Here is a 22,431-nt window from a genome sequence, read left to right as displayed (position 1 = left end):
AAGACAATGCAGAAGAGCCTACCATCTCTTCTTACTGCTGTTACCCTTTGGATTTCAGTTTTAAAAGCCAGATTATTGGCTGCAGCTTACTGCAAACTTGGCACAAAAATACGGTGCTTCTTTAGGAAGGAACGAAGTGTAACGTTCTCAAATGGACTGTATCTACTGATAGCATTAGAAACAGACAACATATGCACAGGAAGCATTCCAAAATAGTGCATTTTTTGCAAAGAGAAGGTTCTAGCCCAGAGAAATTGAAGATGGATGCATTTCCAAAATTCTCATCCATACAGAGATTTCCATAAACTAGTAATACACATGATATTGGGCAGTCCACAAAGGCACATTCATGGACACAAAGAAAACTTCTGTGCATGAGCAGGGTATTCTTAAGAAGCAATGTGGAGAGAAATTTTAATTGAAGGGAAAATCATGATGTAAAAATCAACCAGGGAGCCAGTTATCACTTGCTCAAGAGTATTATGAGTTCAGGTTACAAAAATGTAGACTATCTCATGCAAGTAACCAATCCACAAGAACAACTGTGATCTGATAGTAGCTTAACATATTAATAAACAGACAAATGCCGTACAAAAGCACTGCGGGATGGGTTAGTAGCTCTTCTTCCATACTGTTGTGCAAAAGCCCCAAGTTCAATACAGACACTTTTCTTTCCCACACCAGGTGCAACCTAGCACAAAACTATATGCCTATAATTTCGGTAGGCAGCTTCAGCAAGTAGTCCTGCCCTTTTCATGGGTGCATTACTAGATAATCCTAGCACATACTTTCCAGTCATTTCCTGAAATCCCTCTACCAAGAGGCCAAGAACCACAACATTGTGTTGAGTTCAGGGAGACACCTCCTTCCCCACCTGCAGTTGTTAAACAACCATAAAAGCATTTAGATACAAGGCTGGGGCTTAAAGGCAGGCAGTTCAGCAACTGAGGTGGCACTGGCCAGGCAAAAAACTCAGCGCTGGTTCTCTTCAAAACACCAAACAAATACCATTGAGAGTCTTGGCAATGTCCCCTAATAAATAAAACTTGTTTATTTTCCTCATTTTCTTTAGCATTTGAGGCACTAAGCATAGTGTATGTGAAGCTACAGTAACCCAAAGAAGAAACCTCATGCCCATGCCAGTTGCACTAGAAGCCATTGAGCCTAATTTTCTCCTCCATCACAAATTCTGTTCTCTGGTCTAAATTAGGAGCAACTCTGAGATAAGGGGTGTTACACTAACCTAAAGCAAGCATGAGTCCATCACAGATAGAGCACTTTGTGATCACCCATTCACAAAGTTCTATCCAGAGACAAGAAAACCCTTACCTGCTTAGACACTGAACAAATAAGGAAGATGACCAATTTTGTTTAGTGCCTCAGAACAGCAAGACATGAAGCAGGATTTCATTACAAGGGGTTGGTTTTCCACTTTGTCTGTGTAAAGTGAGTATCATGAAACACCCAAGGATGGGGCTTGTCATATAAACTGAAATAAGTCAAGGAAACCTCTGACACAGCACCTCTAAGATGAGCTCTCTGGGTTCTTTTAACAAAGCTTAGATTAATTAAGGCTCTCTACAAGACTATTTGTTGTTTCTGACCTACAGACAAATGGAACGGGTCAGTGACACAGAACTCTGACCTGTTCAGATTCATCTGAAAGTCCCTTGTTTACCTACCAGGTCTCTGTAGGAGACAGACGATGCAATGTATCTATAGCTGCAGCCATGAGAAGTGCCAGAGGTCTCTGATCCACACAGCCTGGGTTTCACTACGTTTGTTAGGTGTGAGAACATAGTCCAGACCACAAGTAGTGGTCTGACTTTGAGCTGGCACCGCACTTCCACTCAAACATCTCTCTCTGTACTCAAGATGTTGTGTGCTCCTCCTGTTACCATTTACATCCCCAGAAGCAGTCAGTCCTGCAGTGCTGTCCTCGTTGGATCACTGCTGTGCCCGAGCCTCAACTCACCCTCCGAATCACAGCCCCACTTCTCGCAAGCAACCTCTGGGAGCAGCCTGAACGCTGGCCCTGGAGAGCACATGCATGGGCCTCGGTGCCAGCGCTTGGGTCCTCAAAGAACTGACAAGTCTAATGAGCACGTTTTTTTCTTTTTTTAAATATACATACCCTTTTGAAATGCCTACTAAACCAGTAGCTAATTTTACTCTAAAAATGACACATTTTTATCGGTAGATGCAAACAACTATAGGAGCAGATTTTTGAGCAGGAAGTCGAAAGGCTGAGTTAGGAAATTCAAAGGTGTTAAAGGTATTTCACATCACATGAGATACAGCACCTACAAATCTTTCCTAACAGAAGTTTAGAAGCTGATAGCCACTTGAGGCTTAGTTCCCATGACATCTCAGGTTAAGTGTTACACCACTAAAACTCCTCCTTGAGCAATCTGGAGAGTTGTGATTAGTAATAATGTGAACCAATCAATTTTTCATGTCTGATCTTCAAAGGAAGTCGCAAGAGGAAAAAAAAAGCTGCTTTGTAATAGACTGAGACCAAGTGAAGCACTACAGACAGAATTGGACAGTATCACTCTGACTTTTCTTGAAGCTGGGAGTTACGTATGGCATCCATTTGCAGAGCAGTCTGTGAGAGGACAGTGAAAATAAACCACAGCCTGTTTTCCTAGGAGGAGAAGAAAGAAAGAAAATGCTCTCCTGTGCAATATATAGAGTTTGGTCACATGAGTGGGACCTGAACATGAAGTCTACACAGCCTGTAATCCCTTCAATCTGAGCTAGGAAACATGAAACAAACATAGCACAAGAATAAAACTAAACTACTTATTAAAAGCCTACGGTGTTTCTCCTCCTCCCACCTATTCCCTTTTCAAAAACATTTTCCTTCTGTCTGTGCTCATCTCATCTGCACTCTTCTTTCATTTCAGACAGTTGCTTTTTTTTTTTTTTCCCCTTGGCCATTCAAAGCTCTAACACAAGACAGAAGTGTTTGAAGCAGGGAAAGAAAGGGAGACAGATTAGCTCTGGCTGCAGTTAACAACCACCGCAATGAGCCAGACAAAGAGGCCATGCCAGGAGGAGGAGGGAGCACAGAGCTACAGGGAGAACTCGGGAGAGTGCCTGTGACAAACTCCCTTTGGAGCTCTTCAAAGGGTGTTGGGCTGAACGCTCACACTCATCACACAGCTTAAATCCCAGGATCGGCCTTCTAAAAGCAGAGGGGGAGAAAGACGCCCTGATGTACTCACTGGCTCTGATTTTTGCAGGATTTACAATTTTAGGTGAGTAGCACAGCAGTCAACGTGCAGGCCGATCTATGGATTCCTGGGAAGCGTGTGCTAGGCTGGAGGTCAGGGTGCCAAGCGGGTGAAGGCTGTCAGAGCAGTCAGCTGCTACTGCACACAGCTTTACTTACCCAGAAACCTTTTTTAGGGGATCGGCCACAAAATTGGCCAACCGTAATAATTAAATAATCCCCGACTGCAGTGACTTTGCCTTTGGGCCATCGTTGCTATTGGCCTGCCAACATAATACATTTTCCTTCCCCGGGATCACCTTTCACCAAAATGAAAACCTGCCCATATGTCATGTGCGGCACAAACAATCCAAAACATATTAGCAGCCCAGGGCAACCCTGATAAACATGACATAAGAGAATCCACTTGGGATATTCAGAGCATGCCACTGACCTATTGGGGAATGCAGAGAAGGCAGGGGAAGCTCCAGTGGGCATTTGCATTTGGAAAGCTGTCGGTCTTAGCACCGAGAGACTGCAAGCCCCCAGTCCTCTGTTTTCAGAGGATAATAAAGAGACAAGGAGCAACTACTTGGAAGCAGCTTGTTTCTCCAGACTGAGAAGCTTGACAAGATCAAAAATCTTTTCAGTAACTCCTCTGTTACCAGATAATAATAAGATGACCAAGCCCCCCAGACATGTACCTTACCCCTTCTTTCCCTGGCCGTAGGTCCAACTCCTCTGAATAGCATGACACAAGGTTTAGCTCAGGGCTCCAGGGTAGGCTACAAAAAAGCCCCATCAGACCCCGTCATATAAGGCACAGACCTGCTACCTGCAAAACAGTGGGGTGTCTTTTCACGTTCAGCTTTCTTCTGAGGTGGGCTTGTTTGTTTTTCCAAAAGAAGAAAATTTAGCATCGTTGAAAGGCCCTAGAAAGGTTCTGTCCTGGCTGCTGAGAACAGAAAAGGCCTCCACTGCTCACAGTTGGCATGGCAGCATGAGGGAACAGCGACGCAAGTCTGCCCAAAGGAGCCGACTCTACCCTGGTCACACAGCCCCCAGAGTGGGGTACAAGTATTTGGGCATCTGGAAGGACCCTTGTCGCTACAGGCAGCCATGGAAACGAAAAATAACACAGACAAAGGGTGACAGCTTACGTTACATCATCACAGCCACAGCCTCCCTAAGAGGTGTCTATTCTTGCAGCCAGTTTAGGTTGCTATTTGTTGATCCGGATTTCACTACAGGCACAGTTCAAGTGTTCCCCCCATACGCTGGGTGTTGCCAGGGGAGTCAGTGGGGTCCTTCAGGTTACACACAGACTTTGAAGTTATCCAGAAGAGGACACACAGCCCCTTTTACTGCAAATTTCTCTAACCGCAGTTGTGCCATTCAAGCACAAGTTTGGCTGTACAAGAAATTCTCTAATGCATGGAAACATTAACATGCAAGTAGGAGCGGAACAAGGCTAAGCAGCTCTCAGAGCTTCTAATTTAATATGATGAACAGAAAGTTTTCAATTAATTTAGTGCATTTTCTACACACCAGTTTAAGACTTGCAGCATTCAAGAGGCACTGACTGGCATCAATAACACTATCAGAGTCCAGAATGCATTGCAGAATATTGACACAGAAGTTTGATCCATTTTTGAGTGCAGGACAAAAATACCATGTTCCACTAGAGATTGCGTCTCCTTTAAAATCTGCCCAGACTTCGGGTCATCTGCCAGCTTCTTTAAAACCATGATTTTCTGTTTTCCTTTAGTATGCAATAGTTGTGTTCTGTTACTCAATTACATTAGAAAAAGGGTCAAAGACGTTCTTGGTGCTATGATAACAACCACACAGATGAACTTTCTACTCTGCACATGTAGCCTTCTGTGCCAGAAGTGAGGTATTACAGCGACTGTTAAGTAATTGCTGTTACATTTTTATCAATATTAGAAATGCCTTTTTTTTTCAAAAAAAAAGTAAGTATTGTGTAGGAGTTAGGTGAACAATAAAATGTCCTCTGCTGAAGATACTGTTAAGAATTCTTATTTGCTAGACTTCCAATAATTAAAATCTGCCTAAATAAATTACTCCCTGCTGCCCTAAGTTAATTATGTAAAAAAGATATCATTGTTGGTAAGTCTCTTGTTTTGATGATGATCTTGAGTCAGACACCTAAAAGAACAATTAAATTCAATGCTAAGCAACTTATTTATGTTTGGCTTACCACTGTTATTAATAAGAACATTATTTCAGTGACTGCCCGCTGAGAGCTCAGCTCCTGGATAGCAGTTGGTTTATAATTAATGTTTTCTTCCTACTGGCATGTTCTTCAAGTCTCTTTCTTCATATTCTCAGTTTTTCAAAGTACAGTAATAGTATTTAGTGCATCAGAAAGCCTTTGTTCAAGAAGAGTTTGAGCATGCAAGGAATCAGGACCACAACAACATTATCTTGCATTTTTCTTAATAACAACTAGCCCTTCTACAATGCTTTTCCATCACTGGTCTCAGAGTTTAAAAAATAACATTCAAAATCTTGAGGATTTTGAGGAACTGAGGACACAAAAAGAACTGAGACACAAAAAGAAGCGACTTATCTAAAATCTCCTAGTAAGCCAGTGGCAGAATCAGGAGCAGAACTCACTTCTGCATTAATGCTTTCAGGTCCAAAAAAGAAAAAAAATTAAAAAAAAAAAAAATCAAGGGATGAATAGGAACGGAAGGAAACCCAAATCAGTGGAGCTACAATATATACCAGCCATGGCTCTGCCTTAGGAACTGCCCTGTATTCTCATAGGTTGTGATTTCTGAGGAGAGTTGGACCAATTTTGTAGTATCGCTGGTCCTTCACTATACACATCCGGTGGGTTTCACCCTATAGAATTACCATTGTATAAGCTGAAAAAGGGCACAAAGCTGCTCCACACCTACAACCTGTGTGGTAACAATAACAGATTCCCATTTTCACTGTTGCTATTGAAGAGCTTGATTTTTAAAAAGACAGCAAACACATCAAAAAATTATGTTATTTTAAGGTATGGAGTGAAATAAGAGTTCTTGGTGTAGAAAATTATATGGGAATTGAGTCCTGGCATATCAAATGTTTAAAATGTGGAGAGACTGTGAGGAAGAACATGCCCATTCGTGAATTTGTTTATAAGTGTGTGTCAGCTGCATGATGAAACCAAAACCGTCAATGCTTAGTGAGTCAGCATCCAAGCCAGCATCAGGACTGACAGAGTTCATAGTGTTTATGGAAAACGTCTAGAGTCAAGGGGACGGGAATAAACACACCATGTGTTTAATGCAGCACCTGGGTGCGTAAAGACTTAGAAGCCACCAGATGCAGTAAGGTCAGATGCTGTGCTTTTTTAATGCAAACACTTTTAAAGGCAGAAGAGGCTGGGCTGGGGTGGGAGTGTGGGGGACGGGGGTGAGGATAAAATTAGCCTTCAGCAACTTCCTGCTCAAGAATCCAATGGGAACAGTATCTTGGATTCACCTGTCCTGTCTCCAGTTCTCACTGTGTGCTTATGTATGTATTTGCAAGCCAGCTCTGCAGTGCGTGAAAGAATTATGTTAAAAATCAGTACTATGCATTTTGAAAAAAATGAAAATGTGGGACAAACCTCACAAAATCCTCCATCACGGTAGCTGGACTTCATTTAATTCCTCAAGAGCGTACACCCAGATTTGCATTTCACTTCATTGTAGCCACATGCTCCTGGTTTACAGCAGAGTCCAAATTTCACCCACTGTGTCTTGTATTGTAAAATACTCATCTCTAACTTCATTAAGCCTTACATTGTTTAAAAATAATCAATGTAGAAATACAACAGTTTGCCCAAAGACATACTGTAACACAGTAGCAGAGCTGGCTGTCAAATTTAATGAAGCTTCTATTACAAGCTTCCATTCTGCAGTCCACCTTCTGTGTTACTCCTTTTCATTTATTTATCCAGGAGAAAAACAAGCTTTTCCCAAAGAACTTTTTATTTTATATTGCTCTTGAAGATATTCGGAGGCTTTTCCTCCCAGGAAACCACAGAGCCATGATTTTGTAAAAGCTATTTGAGCATTCATTCACTAATACATGGTCTGCTGTACCAAAGCAACTGGTCAACAGACAGACGCTCCACTCTAATACAAGTAAATCTGAACAAGTCATAAAGCTTCAAACATGTGAAGGGAGAACACCTAAGTGAAAGACACTGACCTCATCCAACTCTTGCTGAAGCCAGGGGCGAAGCACTGCCTACCACTGCACAGGCACTGAGCCTAGAACAGACCTGCCTTTTCTACCTCTGTCTCGGGCAATCCCAAGAGCCCTGGAGAAGACAAATGGATATTTTTTATTTTTTTTTGGTGGGCAAGAACAAAACAGAAACCACCGGCAACAACATCCGGTCTTCTGTAATATGCCTGAGGCTCACTGTACAAGTAAGCTTTCTGTTTTCATCTTCCTAATGCTATTTTTAGAATGTATTGGCAGTGACAGATGTCTTTTTCAAGGGCTGGACTCTAGAGCTGGAGTTAGATTTATAACAATGCGCTTGCTGGCCACAGATGTTGAAGATGACAGGCCTGTGGGAAAAGCCCCCCATTGTTAAGATGACATTGTTCAAAAAGCTGTTTAAAGTAGTTACTCACAGCATCTTGAGTATTTCAACATAACAGCCAAGGATCCTGTCTGCCTGAGCACTCAGCTCAATGCTCATGGTGCTGCAGGTAGGACTGACCATCAAGCAGTCAATCAGGTTGGGCTCGCTGTCATTGCCAACGTTGGCTGTCATCTTCTGATTAGCTGTGTTGTTGCGCTCCACTTCCACGTGGATCTCATTTGAAGTGACAATAACTGGTTTGAGACGGGATTCAGTCAAGGTGGCCTCTTGAGAGACCAGGTCAGGACTTGTGTGAAGAAGGCGGAGGGGGAGATTAGGCTTTCGGTCACACTGCTGCTGGCAGCCATTCCGAATTTCCTTCAGGCTCGGCGAATTGTCTCGACTGAATTTTAAAAATAAGCAAATAAATTCAACAGACAGACATAACAGCAGAGAGCGGGAGAGAGAGTGCAACACTGAGAAGTGAAGATCTTTTGCAATTTCCCACTGCATTTCACCCCAGCCCACCAGATTGCTTTCTCCTGTGTAATCCGATTACTGAAATCAATTAAAAACATTAAACGGCTCCAATAGGACTGTTCTGCAGCCCCTATTCTACAAAGATTTGAGCTTTTCATTACTCTAATTGACATGCCAGTTTAGTATAAAGGTGAACCTTCCCATCCAAGTTGTGCAAAGCTGTAACAGAATCCATGCCCAAGTATGTATCTGGCTACAGGACATGCCCAGACATTTGTCTGCAGCCCTTGCGTCTGGAATTTTTGTTGGACACTAAGCAGCCCCTGTCCATGCTTCACCATGAAGAAAGTCAGATAGGTATAAACAAACAGGAAACATAGCCGAGGGGAACCCTCAGTGCCTACTGGAAACTGGCTCATGTGTCAAGAACTGCAGCATCTATTTTGCGGTAAGTCAGGAATCAAAATTTTCCACAATAACGGAGACAGCATTGTGAAACCAGCTCAGGTTCAAATCTGTAGATACACAGGGATTTACACACAACCCCTTCTTCAAGATCTCACCCTTCCCTTTGCTTTACATGTAACACACACTTCATGTGCCAGAAAAGGAGCAAAACGGACACTGCTCTGGGTAGTGCTTAATTCCCAGAGGCTCTTGTGGAGCACTCTTATCTTCTGCAGGCCTAAAAAGGCGGGTTATGGCTGAAGTCTGCCATAGAGGAGTATCTCAACAGCGGCCAAGATCAGCATGCAGCTGGCTGTTGAGCTTCATCCTCAAAGTTACTGCAGCTTGCAGTACTTCTGTACTGGGAACTGCCGAGCTCCTTGCATCACCAGCACTGCCCCCATTTTCAAGCACGGGAGCCAAAGATGTGCAATAACAGATTGCCATGCTCACTGCCTCAAAACATGCCACAGTGAGTACAAGTGAATGGAAGGTTCAGCATCTTTCAGGTTTTCAAGCACACAAAGTGTAACAAAAATAGTCAAATACCTACAAAAACATGCATGTGATTGACCAGAACTGCCACATGTAACGCTAGCAGTGGGCAGAGTGAGAACGAAGACACACTCTGACATACCCACACCCATGCTCACACCAATCTTGTTTACAGATGCTATGGGTTTGGAAGTGAGTAACATGCAGTCCGCTGGGAATTCATACTGACCTGTTGATAAATTCCTCGTAACACGAATAAATGGCTGCTAAGCAGACAGCTACAAGATTTGGCAGCACCCGGGGATGGGGGCATTGTCCAGTTGGACCATGCATGCTGAAAAACAAAAACCAAGATGACATCATTGTGAGGAAGACTTCTGTAGGCAAAAACAGTCAGACAGAATGGGGAGCCAGAACTGGACAGACAGCCTTGGGGAGTCTTCAGAAGGGCCGTAACAGAGAGTTATTTTAACCCTGTAAATCCCTACCCAATGGCCCTATTTATGAATAAGGCTAAGCTGCATCCTCAGTTTATTTGATGTGGTATCTCTACTGTCCCCCCAAAATCTCACACATGACTGAGCATTATGTGGTCTGACGTTAATGGGAATCTCTCTGTAGAGGCTCTGAGTCTAAATGTAAGAAAAGAATGTACACACAGCAAAGTCCATTTGCTTCCAGTGTGTAACTAGGCAGAAAACCCCAGCCATATTTGCTCTTTGCCAAAAATCACCAGCTACTCTCAACAACCAGTAAAGAGATGAGCAGGGCTGGAAGAAGTAACACAGTGAAGCATGTACACAGGACTGGAAATACGCCATAAATTAAATGTAACTAACCTATGAATAAACTTCTTCACCACCTCCATTCCAGCATTCAGCTCATTCAAAGCCAGAATATACTCCTGAGTAAACAGCCGCAACCGAGGGCACTTCCCAAAATCCTGTCCAAAAAGGAGAGACTCAGTGAAGATGGTGAAACATGCCTGCAATGTCCATCAAAACTGTGGGTTTTCAAAAGGAATCAACTCAAACACAACCAAATTCACTTTGTTATTATCCTGACAGCTTCAAGAGCACAGTATCACAGCATGCTGAAGTAATGTTCTTCCCCCTAATAAAGACATGCTTTCCAATTCTCCTCTTTCCCCATACCCACCTTGAAACAAAAGACGTGTTTAATGGAAAATTAATGCACTTAACATTTCTTTTGTACACTTCACTTTATACACCTTTATTTTTAAATGCATTTTTTGTTGGTTTGCATTTTTGCCTCCACTCATAACTGCAGTTTTTTAGAAGTGCAACTCAATAATAGTTTTTTACTTCCATGTTTGACATCATATCTAGTCTGGTTTTAGAGAAAATCTTTTTGACATGCGATCAATAAGTGATCAAGCATAAAACCAGAGATCAGTTCTTTCTCCAGGGATTTTACTCCAGCTACAAAGTGAATTTGACAGGTGAGCTCAACAGTCACTTTCTTTAAATCCTGCAGTCGGAAAGGCACCTGCTAACTGAAATCCTGCATCTCCTCACATTGCCTGCTATTTTTAGATGTGAAAGGAGTAAAATCTGCTGTCTGGGGAGTGTTATTCCACAGCACATTTCTTCACGTTCACACAGGTGTAACCTTATTACACAGGTGTTACAGAACTACAAAGCTACATTTCCAAGCGGTGAACACCGAGGACAAACAAGCCCTCCCAGTTATCTCTCAAGCAGCTGGCTGTGGAAGAGCAGCAATCCTGAAAAAATAAATGGCAACTGAAATTTTAAAGAAATGCTACAAGTGGTAATGAACTGATGGTCTGTAAAAGGGAAAATACACTCCCAAAGCACTGAAACCTTCTGTTAGTTATTTTGGTTTCAGGCACTTCTATAGCACAACCTATATTAACATCTCAGAGGTTTTACAGACAGAGAAAATTACCAAAAATGTGAATGCAAGCCTAGGCAGAATCATGTCTCCTTCAAGTCTAAGTGTCACTCTTTGCTAGTACTGAATGCCCACCTGGTAACTTCACCCCGCAAAGGGACTGTGGGTGATTCCACAGCTGGTATTACAATTAAAATCATGAAACTTCTAACAACTCCTTTAGGCAGGTGCAAAAACACTTGGTTCAAGGGCATGGGACCACATGTGCTTCGTGTATCATTTGGTGCCATTTAATTTCATGAATACCGCCTGCAAGATAGCTTTCACAGCTGCAATTTGTTTATGACATTTTTCAACCCGTGTAGGTGTCCTAACTGAAGTTAGAACAAAAGTCCAAGAGATCATAAAGAGGATGTCATTGCTGACTGCTCTAAAATAAAATATCCCTCTAAATATAATATGATGCCCTGTCACCATACCAGGCACAGAACAAGACACAGTATCAATACTGTTTGCTAAAAAAAAAAAAGTAACCCAACCAATAGTGCTTATATTCAAACATTTGGGCTGAGTCTACAAACAGCTGAAATCCAAAAGGTACTGAGAAGTTGCTGAGCACTCCCCAAACAACTCCGCATACAATAGTCTCCAGTCCTGCACGTAACTGGTAGCATCAGCAAGACAAAAAGCTATCCTTATGCTTTTGAGATTTCAAAATGATAGATAAATTAAGCACTCTTTCCCCATTTTATAGGTGGGAAACTGTGGAACAAAACTTGTCATGAACTTATCAAAAACGACAGAGCAAAGTAGCAGCAAAGGTGGGAACAGACAGCTAGGTCTCCTGCTCTAAGCACACTGAATTGCATGGGGCCTCCTAAGGTTATGAAGTTTACTGCCAACAACACTGTCCCCCGAAAGGATAACTATTTACATGCACGCACGCACACATTCTCAAAAAGACTATTCAGTACAGAAGTCCCTGGAGAGCCCTAAAGTGCCCAAATCCACTTCAGTTAATATATGACACCGTAAATTCTCCGACTACACACTGCGGTACAGACATGTTGATTTTCAATCTGCAAATGTTAAGTATAGTAAATATACCCAATTCTCTGAAGCTAACCAAATACAAGCAATACACTATGCATTTAGATTTTATTTGAGACCCCTCAAGAGCTCTGGATGCTTTAAAAAAAATCAGTCCAGAATCCAAGAATAACATTTACAGAATATTTCATTGAACACTACAGAATATTCAAAAATGTTTACAGTCTGCCGAGTGCAGGCACAGAGCCAGGAATACAACCTTTTTGCCATCTTGGGCTTTCTACCTAGTTCTGTAAACTCAAGGAGTTTAATAATAATACTGTTGAAAAAATAAGAAATATGAACTGTTTTCTACTGGGTTCATGCTGTACACAGCAGGACAGCGGATGGTCTCTAAAATTATATCCAATAGTGAAAAGAAGTTGATTGTGTAGTTACAGAGGTATGAGACCCGTCCTCAAGATCACAGCCAAGTCAACTGTCTTAAATATTTTATTTTACGTATTTGTTACTCTGCCACAGCATTGTGAAGTAAAATTTCTTTATGTAACTTAAAAACCATGGCAGGAAACTTAATACCCCACAAAGGATGGAGGGCTGGTAAACACCCAGACCTCTCTTAGGAAAGGAATATGGGTCATGTAAGAACATCTTCAGAGTCAGGGGGGAAAAATCTGCTATATGGGGTGCACAGAGCAAAGCTGGCAGGGCAGTCTCCTAGCATTTATTTCAATCACCAGCAAGGAATTGATCAGCAGCGAGAAGAGACAAAGCAGCCTGGGACAGAACAATCATAAAATGACAGAGTACACGATTCCTGGAACGAGAAGGAAGAAGAATAGCAGAAAAGCATAAGGAAACTCGGGAAACCTAGGTAAGAACTCACTGGACCTGAGTCTAAAGAAAGTGGAAAATCCAGAGAGCTGGGAGTGTCTTAAAGAAAAAATGTTGAGAGCCTCAGCTCAAAATTAACAAAGTCCTGATTCTGATTTTAAACCATTATAACTATAAGGATGGCATGCAGGGTGTACATAAGGAGCCAAGATCCAGGTGGGAGAGAGCTGGAGCTGCATATCCTGGCACTGCTGCCAAAAGAAACGTTCCTCAAATCATGGCTTTGCTTAGATCCTTTTAAAAGTCCCACTGAACACTTATTAGTTCTGCATTTATATAAAGCAACACACAATTACATGCAGCATTCACAGTCTGGGGAGTTAGATTGAGATATCACAGTGGTTCGTGCATTACAGGCAATAGAGCAGCTGCTAATTACAGAAGGTATCACAGCAAAACTTCTCCAAACTGACCAAGTTCCCGTAACACATGCACTCACCATGTTGTGTTTGAGAATCCTCTGTACCACTGGTGTGAACACTTCTATCACAACCATGGACCGCGGGCGCTCTCGGCAGTGCTGTAACGAGCAACAAGTCATCTTGTGAGCTGAAGAAATCATGAAGATGGGTCTCCTCTGGCTTCACACCACATGCATGGATTACCCCAGATTAACAAAATCCAAGTGCTAAATTAATCTTTCCTGGGATTAGGGTACTTGTGACACTGCTCTCTCCTATGGATTTGCTGGCATCTAATCGAAGATTACCGTGGGAGCGCATGGACTACTTGAGTTCCTTTCCCCACTGCCTATTCCTCACAAAACTCACTGGAATGTAGTATTTTTGGGACTTCCATCCCTTTTGTCATATTTGGTTGAAACTTGCCAACAGTTTTAAAAGTAAAGGGGTTGGGAACAAAAAGATATGTAGACACAGGCAGCATAATGGCACAGACCTCCTTTCCTTGGGATCCAGGCTAAAAACCTGTGGTGGATCTTGGAGGGTACCAACAAGCCACTCTCCCATCACAGGCTAAAACATGCAATCATAATGTATCAGTCAGAGTAATTTAGGCTGGGAAAGACCTTTGGAGGTCATATGGTCCAACCCCCCATTCAAGGCAGGGTCAATTTTGAAGATAACATTAGCCTTCTCAGTAGTCTTGTCCATTTCAGTTCTGGATATCTCTGAGGAGGAAAAGTCCATAGTGTGTTTCCCTTCCTGCAACTATACACATTTAAAGATAATTAGGCGCCCACCTCTGATGGAGACCAAAGGCAAAAAAAACAGGAATAAAAGTGCCTTGAGTCCGAGGCTAGACACAACCCTAAGACGGGCTTATAAAAATGCAACAGTCAGAGGAGTTTCTGAAACTTGACTTAATTTCTGTAGGAAGAAGTTGCTGATGAATAACTCTGGATGGGAATTATAACCAGCATCCAGAACACTTGACAAATGTATACCCAGTAAGCAAATTTAAGCAGACTTGAAACTGAAAGACAAACAGGTCTAGAGGAAAAGGAGTATTTTCAAATCCAGAAGCTCTGCAATCCAAAGTACTCAAGTTTATGGAAAAGATGCAAAATGCAGGACAAGCATGGATTTACCAGTAAAAAGGATGGATGGGTCTTTATGATTTTCCCACTGCCATTACCCAATTACATAATACCATTAGGGCTGAGTTCTGCATCACATTACCAACTCATCTGAACACAGTGACTCCAGTGATTTTTGCATTAGCTGAGCAGAACATGCAGTAGGACATCTCTTGTACCCAGACTGGGGTGTGGGAGTCTGAAGATTTTAACTCTCACCGAGTATCAGGACTGTGCAGGCTGATGTACCAAAGATATGGATCTATTTATCATAATGGTGCTGTTAACTATTCCAGTATCATTGGCTGTTGACCAAAAACTGAAATCAATTTGGGCATGAGGTAGGGAGTTTAAAAAAAAAAAAAAAAAACAACAATCCCCTCAAAGAACTACACTCATATACAAACACGAAATTTCAGAAAGCAAAGCTGTTCTGATACCTTGCAGAAGAATTCACAAAGGTCAGGAGGAGGATGATTGTTTTCCAGCAAAGGTGCAATCGCCTTTAAAGAGAAAGAGAAAAAGAGAGAGAAAAATTTAATTAGAGGACTGCAATTGGAGTAAGCATTTTGCAGGGAAATATTTTTCTTGGAAAAAACCAAAACCACCTCACTTTTAAAAAAGAAGGACAAGAGCATCAACACAGAAATTAGAGGTGGACTGTGTGTTTATATTACATGTAAGCTCAAGCACACCTCTGCTATGAATCCTCTGGAACATTTTGCTTTCAACTACATCAGTGTAAATACATAAAACACAGCAAAGGAGCACAATTTTTGTAATGGTTTAAATGAAAACAGGAGCAGACCAATTGTTTTAGGATGTAAAACAGCAAGGATGAATCTGGCTCGCTGTTTCAGTTAGAACATCTCCCTAAAAGAAAAAACTGAAAAACACCACACACACACACGTCCTTGATAAAAGAGCTCGAGCTCTTTTTGTGAGAAATAACTCACTAGAAGTGAATAGCACTCTTCTTACCTTGGAGGACCCTATTCATCAAAATCAAGCATCTAACTTTGTGAAAGTTGAGATCAACCATTCCTTCTTTGTTGCTACGCAAACCAATGTGCTTAAGCTCAGTAAATACATTAGAGGTCATACCTGCCACTGAGGGTGTAATGAACTTATGTTGTTGTTACTTCCTTTGTAAATTAGAAAATGGTACTAGAACAATGTATTCTCTCTATGTGATGGTGCCTTCGGGCTTTTCCAGTCTTGAGCTAAAGGGATTCCCAGTATCCATTTAAAAGTAAGACTTTAAACACAGCAGCTAGGACATTTTGTATTAAACAACTGAACACCAGATATTTTATCTGGATGGCATCTGGAGTTTTACTAAGGCAGCCTGCTTTGGTTTTTTCTCTCCCTCTCATCTCCTTAAGGATTTCAGCCCTGATGAGTCTGCTTGCAATGACTGTGTTTCACAATAGCCACTTTCACACCCAAAAGTTCAAGATTAATGTGAATTTTAACAATGAAACCCAAGCACATCTGCAAAGATCTGTTTTGGTTACACATAACATTTGTGAAGTTTTTGTTCTTTATCATGTGCCATCCTTCTGCAACTGTTCACTCTTCCTCTGGTGGTGGTCCAGCAAGAGTGGACTGATGGAGAATGCGACACTGTTCAGTGAGACCAGGATACCCTCACTACCCATCCAACACCTGAGCTAAAGATCTTCCTTGAATCCATCTTTTGGAGTGTTTGCTATAGGACCTGCCAAACCACAGGAGCCATGTGTTGCAAAATCACCAAGTGTTTATACCTGCCCGGTAACTGTCAGAGGATCCCTGCATCACAGATATAACTGGCCGGTTGTCAACTTAAGACAAATGAGCTTTATTGTTTCAGCCCAGTCCTTACTGAATGTAGGGAATAACCACAGCAGACACTATCAAGCGGGTCACGGCTCTGCCTGTACGGTCAGTGTGGAAGAGTGACAGCACGAAAACAGCCTGTATTTTCCTTATGTGCGCTGTGGTTAAAAGCAGAAACTTGCTGTCTCGCGTTGCCCAGTTATGGCAACGTGTGCTTCCCCTTCCTTACTGGGAAGGGATCAGTTGTAATATTGTTCTGTGCCAGCACCATCTAGAGAGGAAAGCTGGTTCCATCTGCATGGCAAATCACTGCGTACTTTTAAGATACTACATAAATACACAGTATTAGCAATGCTTCCTAAGAATAGCACAGGTTAGCTGTGTAACGGCAGTGAGCTCTGAATGCCCAGAAACTGCCATCCCCTTAATGGTTCAGGCACAATCTACAGAAGAGCAGGACTTGAGCTGAAGAAGCCATCACCCAGAACTGCTGAACAATGTAGGCTGAAAGGACCTTTGGAGCCCACTTGGTCCAACGTCCCTGCTCACAGCAGGGCCACTTTACATCTTTTATTAAAAAACCCTTCCCCCAAAACAACCAGTTGTAACTGGAGGCCTGAATTACCCTCGGCACTAGAGTGAAATGAAAGCTATAGCAGATCTCAAAAAGAAGTAAATGCCACTTCAGAAACTTATCTCAGTGACTGATTCCAGCTAAAATGGTATCTTAAGCAGCACTTAAACACAAGTCACACCTGCTGGCAGCTACATGCCACCTTGTCCTGTTGCAGAAAGAGTCATGGAGCTGTGATACAATCAGGTGGTGGTGAGGTTCTAGATTAGATTACTGAGAAAATCTCCTAGAAATTGCCAGTGACTGAAATTAAATTACACTGATGGGGAACCAAGTTCCACCTCTCTGATAAATTGTTGAGATTTTACATTTTGTTGCACAAGGAAGAAAGCTGCCATTTAATTCACTTATTTCTATGTCTAAATAAATGCAACCTACAAAACAGAAGACAGTTGAAGAGGATATTTTTATAAATCAAGTAAGCAGGGGGTTAAACTGCAGTGACACATACACATATCCACACTTACAAAAACAATCACTTGCTCACATACCATCAGCAATGGAGACATTCTGTATATGGCAGCATTAGCCCCTCAGGAAACTACTAAGCCTAAGGGTTTTATAGGGCACATCTGGAAATGATGTTTTTTGACTATTTAAAGTACATATATAGATATGAACATTATGCTGTGTAGCCTAGTAAGGAGGCCATTTTGGGAGATGATTAACCCTCAACATGCTGTGCTGTTTCATGTAAGTTGACAAGGAAATTTATTGTTACTCATCTATGAAAACGGAAAATATGAATGACAAAACCACACAAAAAACAGTAGAACAAATGGGTTTGATCCTGCCTAAGTTCACCAGCATTGGTGGAAACGCTTTCATATTTGCCATACTTTACTGGAGCAGAGGCAAGCATTAACAATATAGATTTGTCCTCACATTTTGACAGAAAGATACTCACCACAATAATGCTCTCATGGTCTTGAGTGGTTAAGCTGTTGTTCTGAAAGAGTTGAATAAAAGACATGAATGAGCAAAGAGTACTCCGAGTTGGCACATCAGCACACAGAGTCCTCTTAGCTACCACCAGACACAAGCAGAAAGGCTCAAGACTGCAATTGCTTATTTTCAGAATAAAATTAATCAAATTAAAATCATTCTCTTAAAGAAGGTGGCATACTATCTGCTCCGAGGGTTGTGCAAGCTTCCATTTCTCCCTTAGCACTTTCAGATTCAAGCCACCCCAGCCATGAAAGCTGAGCATACAAACACCAGGATGCCAGAGAAGGTCTCAATCATTTGGACAATTAAAGCTAGTAAGAAAACATTTTTAAGAAATCAAGACAAATATGTTTCTAAGAAAATTAATAAAGGGATTGTCGTGGTGTTACCATTTGTTGGTGGCAAACTAACTGCTGCAGTTTTCCTGAAATTCTTCAAACATGGAACCAGTAAAAGCAAATGAATATACTGGAAGTCACCTATGCTACCAACTATGCAACAGAGTCTGCTTTTGGCTTTCTCAGCAGCATGATCCATTCAGAGCTTACAAAGTTGTGAGTTGCTAAGATCTTTGCCTAGTGCAACAAAAAAAGCTAGCAACTTTTTTGCTTATCACAAATCTTTGTACATCAGAACTAAGACATGAAAAACCTGCTTGGCATTATATTTCCTGTCCATGAAAAGTTATTTGAAATAGATGCTATAAAAGGAGGATAGATACCTCTGAAGAAGGAAAATATTTTTCTTTGACAGAACTGGTACCAATAAAATAGCTGCACAATGAATTTATTGGTATATACATATTGCTACAAGAATTATTGGTCAAATAAAACAACGGAATAGAAGTCAAAGGGAGTTTTACCATTGACTTTAAATAAGGCATGAATCAGACCAATAATAAATTTACCATAAATAATCAACAACAACAAAAAAAGCCTCAGGAGGAATGTGTTTTGTTTTGTTTCTAGAAATCTACCTAACATGGGTCAAATTCTTCTTCTCCCCAGGAAGTACAAATTCCACTCAAGTCAGCAGAAGTCACGAGCAGACTCAAAGGCAGAATTTTGACAGCCCAGTTAAAATAAAACCACCCACGAACTTTTAACTGTTTGTCTCTTGTCCAAATGTGACAGTGTCTTGCAGAGCACTGCTGAGGTCATACCTCTGAGAGCAGTTTTGAGACAATCTCCAGCGGTGCTTGGTGAATAGAGTCATCCTGAAGCGGAGACGTCAGCGCCATGTCCACCAGCGTCCTGATCTCCTTCAACACCACCTCCCAGCGGCTGGGGTTACTGAGCACCTTCTTGTACTTGTAAATCTTTTTCTGCAAGAAAAATGAAAGGGTCAGACTGACACCACTATAAACCCCTTGAAAAAACTGACTGGATATGTGCTTCCTACATGCAACTGTTAAGTGGGCTGCTTTGCATTTTGAGTTTTGCCTTTTCTGTTTGCTGAAAAGCTGTACTTTAAACATTTCAATGGAAAAGAAAACCTCGTATGTCTAAAAGCAATTTCTTCTGCAGAAGCAGTGAAAAACTGTGACTCACTCATTTTAAAATAAGTTTTTATACTCCAGAGCATCTTTCTTTCCACTGTCTCCTCTTGCAAACACCTTATTCCTCAGGCTAATAACACACCTGCTATTACACTGTTTCCAAAGCTGTAGGTCCTCTGAAAGGGAGTTAGTAATTTAGAAAGGAGGAGAGAGAGAGAGGCCATCAAAACATCATTCTACAGATACTTTATCCTAATTGGTGAATTCACATTCAGAATGAATTAAAATCAATTTCATCAAAGCGAAAAATTCCAGTACACCCACAGGCTTTTTTTCCTGTCTTGAAGGATCCTGAAAAGTCGTGTTGTCACCCTCCAGTTGTAACAGAAACTACCTTGTAAAGTCTCCAAGTCTTCCATGCAACAGCATTTCCACTCTCAAGAAAAGCATTCCTGACTGCCTAATCCCGCCTGCCCCAGTCCTCTGCATGCCCCTGCATTACTTCTGGCTGTGCCCAAGCTATTTCACCGATTGCCCCATCCACAGACCAGCTGGATAAGCAAAACACAATTCTTACCTTCTCAGCAGCCATGTTGCCACAAATGACTGGAACAGAGGCTGCTTTGTAATATAAATAGTATTCTTTAGAGAAAACCCACCCTCCTAAATTCCCAGAGGTGGCTTGATGAAACTCTAGAATTTCAAGGAAACGATGACAAGCATTAAAACGCCACTCCCAATGGCAACCCGAAGCATGCACCAGAACCAGGAGCAGCTTGCCAAAGCGGGCAGCGCTGGAGGCAGCGCTGGAGGCAGCGCATGGCCACGGAGCTGGCAGGGAAGGAGCTCTGCCAGCTGACGGAGAGCAGCCACCACGACCGCAGCGTTTTGTTTAGTTCACATGCCCTTCCGCTCCTCTCTGCATGCGAATCTGGTCCTCTGGTCAATGGGATGTCAAGAAGTCTGGCTACATCCTCAGGTTTATTAAATGACACAGGCTGGGCACTTCTCTGTTTACATGAAAACATCAGTGTTTTGCACTAAAAATGGATCTTGCATTCCTCGGCAGCATTTCCAGGGATATCACGAAAACTGCCTATGTCGTGCAGCTTCAGATTCAGCTGCACATTGTGGGCTATATATTGCCAGTGTAATAAATGCAGAGGACTTTGCAAAGGGTCGGTCTGCTTTGTTCTGTTTTGTTTTGGAGATTTGCCGCTACATAGCTTTTACCCCAGCATTTCCCCCTCCACTGGCACAGGGCAGCCCTTGCGGGAGCCGCCTCAACAAGCTGCCTCACTGCTTATCAGCCGCTTCCTCCCCACCGTGGCAGCAGAGCTAATGCTCAACAGAAAACACAGTCACCTCTGTACCCTATCTGAAACACGAGAGAAGAGAACAATACAGAGAATACAGATTTCAGATGCCTTGGGTTTGTAAACGTTGTTAGAGGGGGGAGAAGAGGGTGGCACTGGGCTGACATGTAAAGGCTGATAAAGCAATCCAATTATCTTTTTAATTAAATTCATGCAAGTACAAAAGCACGCTGGCAGTAGTTCACACTTTCAGTGCATTTTAAGCCACTGAAAAGCTAAAGGAACATAAAACACACACTGCAGACGCTATCAAATGTGTTTGGGATTTCAGAACTGAGCAAAACTCTCTGTACTTCTGAGCTCCTTGGGGAAGAGAGGGTCCACCGGTGGTTTTAAGCTACCAGTACTACTGCTACCATCATCACAGATTTCTTGGACTCTTGAGGAAATTTGAATCATAGAGTTTAATTTCACGTATTCATGTAGTGCCTTTTTTTAGGGTCTTTTTGTTAGACCCACTCCAGCACTAAATAAAATCTAAACTTCAAAGCCAAGCAGCCAGCTTTGTAAGTTAAAGCAACTCCTTTCTGACTAATTGAGGACACTAAACAAAGCTAGCTCAACAGATACATTTTCCATGCTGAAATTTATTCCTTGGTCCTCTACTATGAAGAAATCAAATTCAAAGCAGAATTCAATGCTGGATAAAAAGTGGGGCGGGCAGAGCACGAGAGCCAGACCACGGGGTTATTGCACCGCTGCCTGCTCTGGGCTGCCCCTTATTTGGGCAGCTTACAACGTGATTTCAGGGAGCAGCTCCTTCAGCCTAAGGGACAGCTGCTGAAGGAAAACCTCTTGCCCAAGAGGCCGCTGCTCAGACAACCCTACCCCAAATATCTTTCTTCCGCTGTCAAATCCGCTCTTGCTTGAGGGGAGGGAGGAGCAAGGGAGGTTTCCTTTCCCCTTTAGAGATGACCATTAAAAATTAAAATTCTGATGATGCTGACGTACATAAGAGAAAAGACAGCAGGAGCTGGACTCCCTGCCACACAAGGGAGACCTACAAAAGCTGCTGCTCAGACCAGGCAGACTCAAAAGGAGCATCAGGGGACAGCTACCTTTGCAGACACGCTGAGCCTGCCGCAAGCAGAAAATCCAAACTTATCAGTCTCTGCTTCGTGTTTTCAGCACAAAGGGCTGTGCCGCACTGATATACTGAGCTGTAATCTGCAAGGGACATTACAAAAGTCTTGAATGATGGTGGGAAAGCGGCAGAAAATAAATAAATAAATAGAGGAGCCATCCCCCAGAGGGTTGAACTCTGCTATCCTGAACCTTTGCCCATGGTTACGCTGCTGTTTTTCTCAGCAGAATGCTTTTCACTGTTGAGCACTTTGCTGAAAGCCTCAATTAAAGCTTGAAACCTATCAGTCGGTTACAGAAGCAATTTGCTGTGTATCAGCAAGCACTTAGCCAACACTGAGCCATCTGCTCTATTCTACCTGTGCTGACTTCGGAGCAAGGAGAAACAATCACTCACGAGCATAAAAGCAAAGCTGCCTGGTAAAGACTTGTATCGGAGAACAGGCATGGCAACACATGCAAGGAGTTTGTTCCCC

General features: G+C 42.2%; 1 protein-coding gene across 1 annotated transcript in view; it reads right to left on the bottom strand.

Moving 5' to 3' along the window:
- CMIP (c-Maf inducing protein) overlaps positions 1–22,431 on the bottom strand; it is a 136,090-nt gene that overhangs the window by 16,237 nt on the left and 97,422 nt on the right. The window contains exons 4-10 of the mRNA XM_059824829.1: positions 19,161–19,322; positions 17,958–17,999; positions 15,036–15,098; positions 13,498–13,578; positions 10,076–10,179; positions 9,466–9,570; positions 7,864–8,217 (exon numbers count right to left, since the gene is read on the bottom strand). Of these exons, the coding sequence (XP_059680812.1) occupies positions 7,864–8,217; positions 9,466–9,570; positions 10,076–10,179; positions 13,498–13,578; positions 15,036–15,098; positions 17,958–17,999; positions 19,161–19,322 (911 nt within the window). The remainder of the gene's footprint in view (positions 1–7,863; positions 8,218–9,465; positions 9,571–10,075; positions 10,180–13,497; positions 13,579–15,035; positions 15,099–17,957; positions 18,000–19,160; positions 19,323–22,431) is intronic.

This window comes from Gavia stellata, chromosome 15 (assembly GCF_030936135.1).
Source record: "Gavia stellata isolate bGavSte3 chromosome 15, bGavSte3.hap2, whole genome shotgun sequence".
Lineage (NCBI taxonomy): Eukaryota > Metazoa > Chordata > Aves > Gaviiformes > Gaviidae > Gavia > Gavia stellata.
Note: the sequence above shows the minus strand (reverse complement) of the source record. Positions and strands in the feature narration are given on the sequence as shown.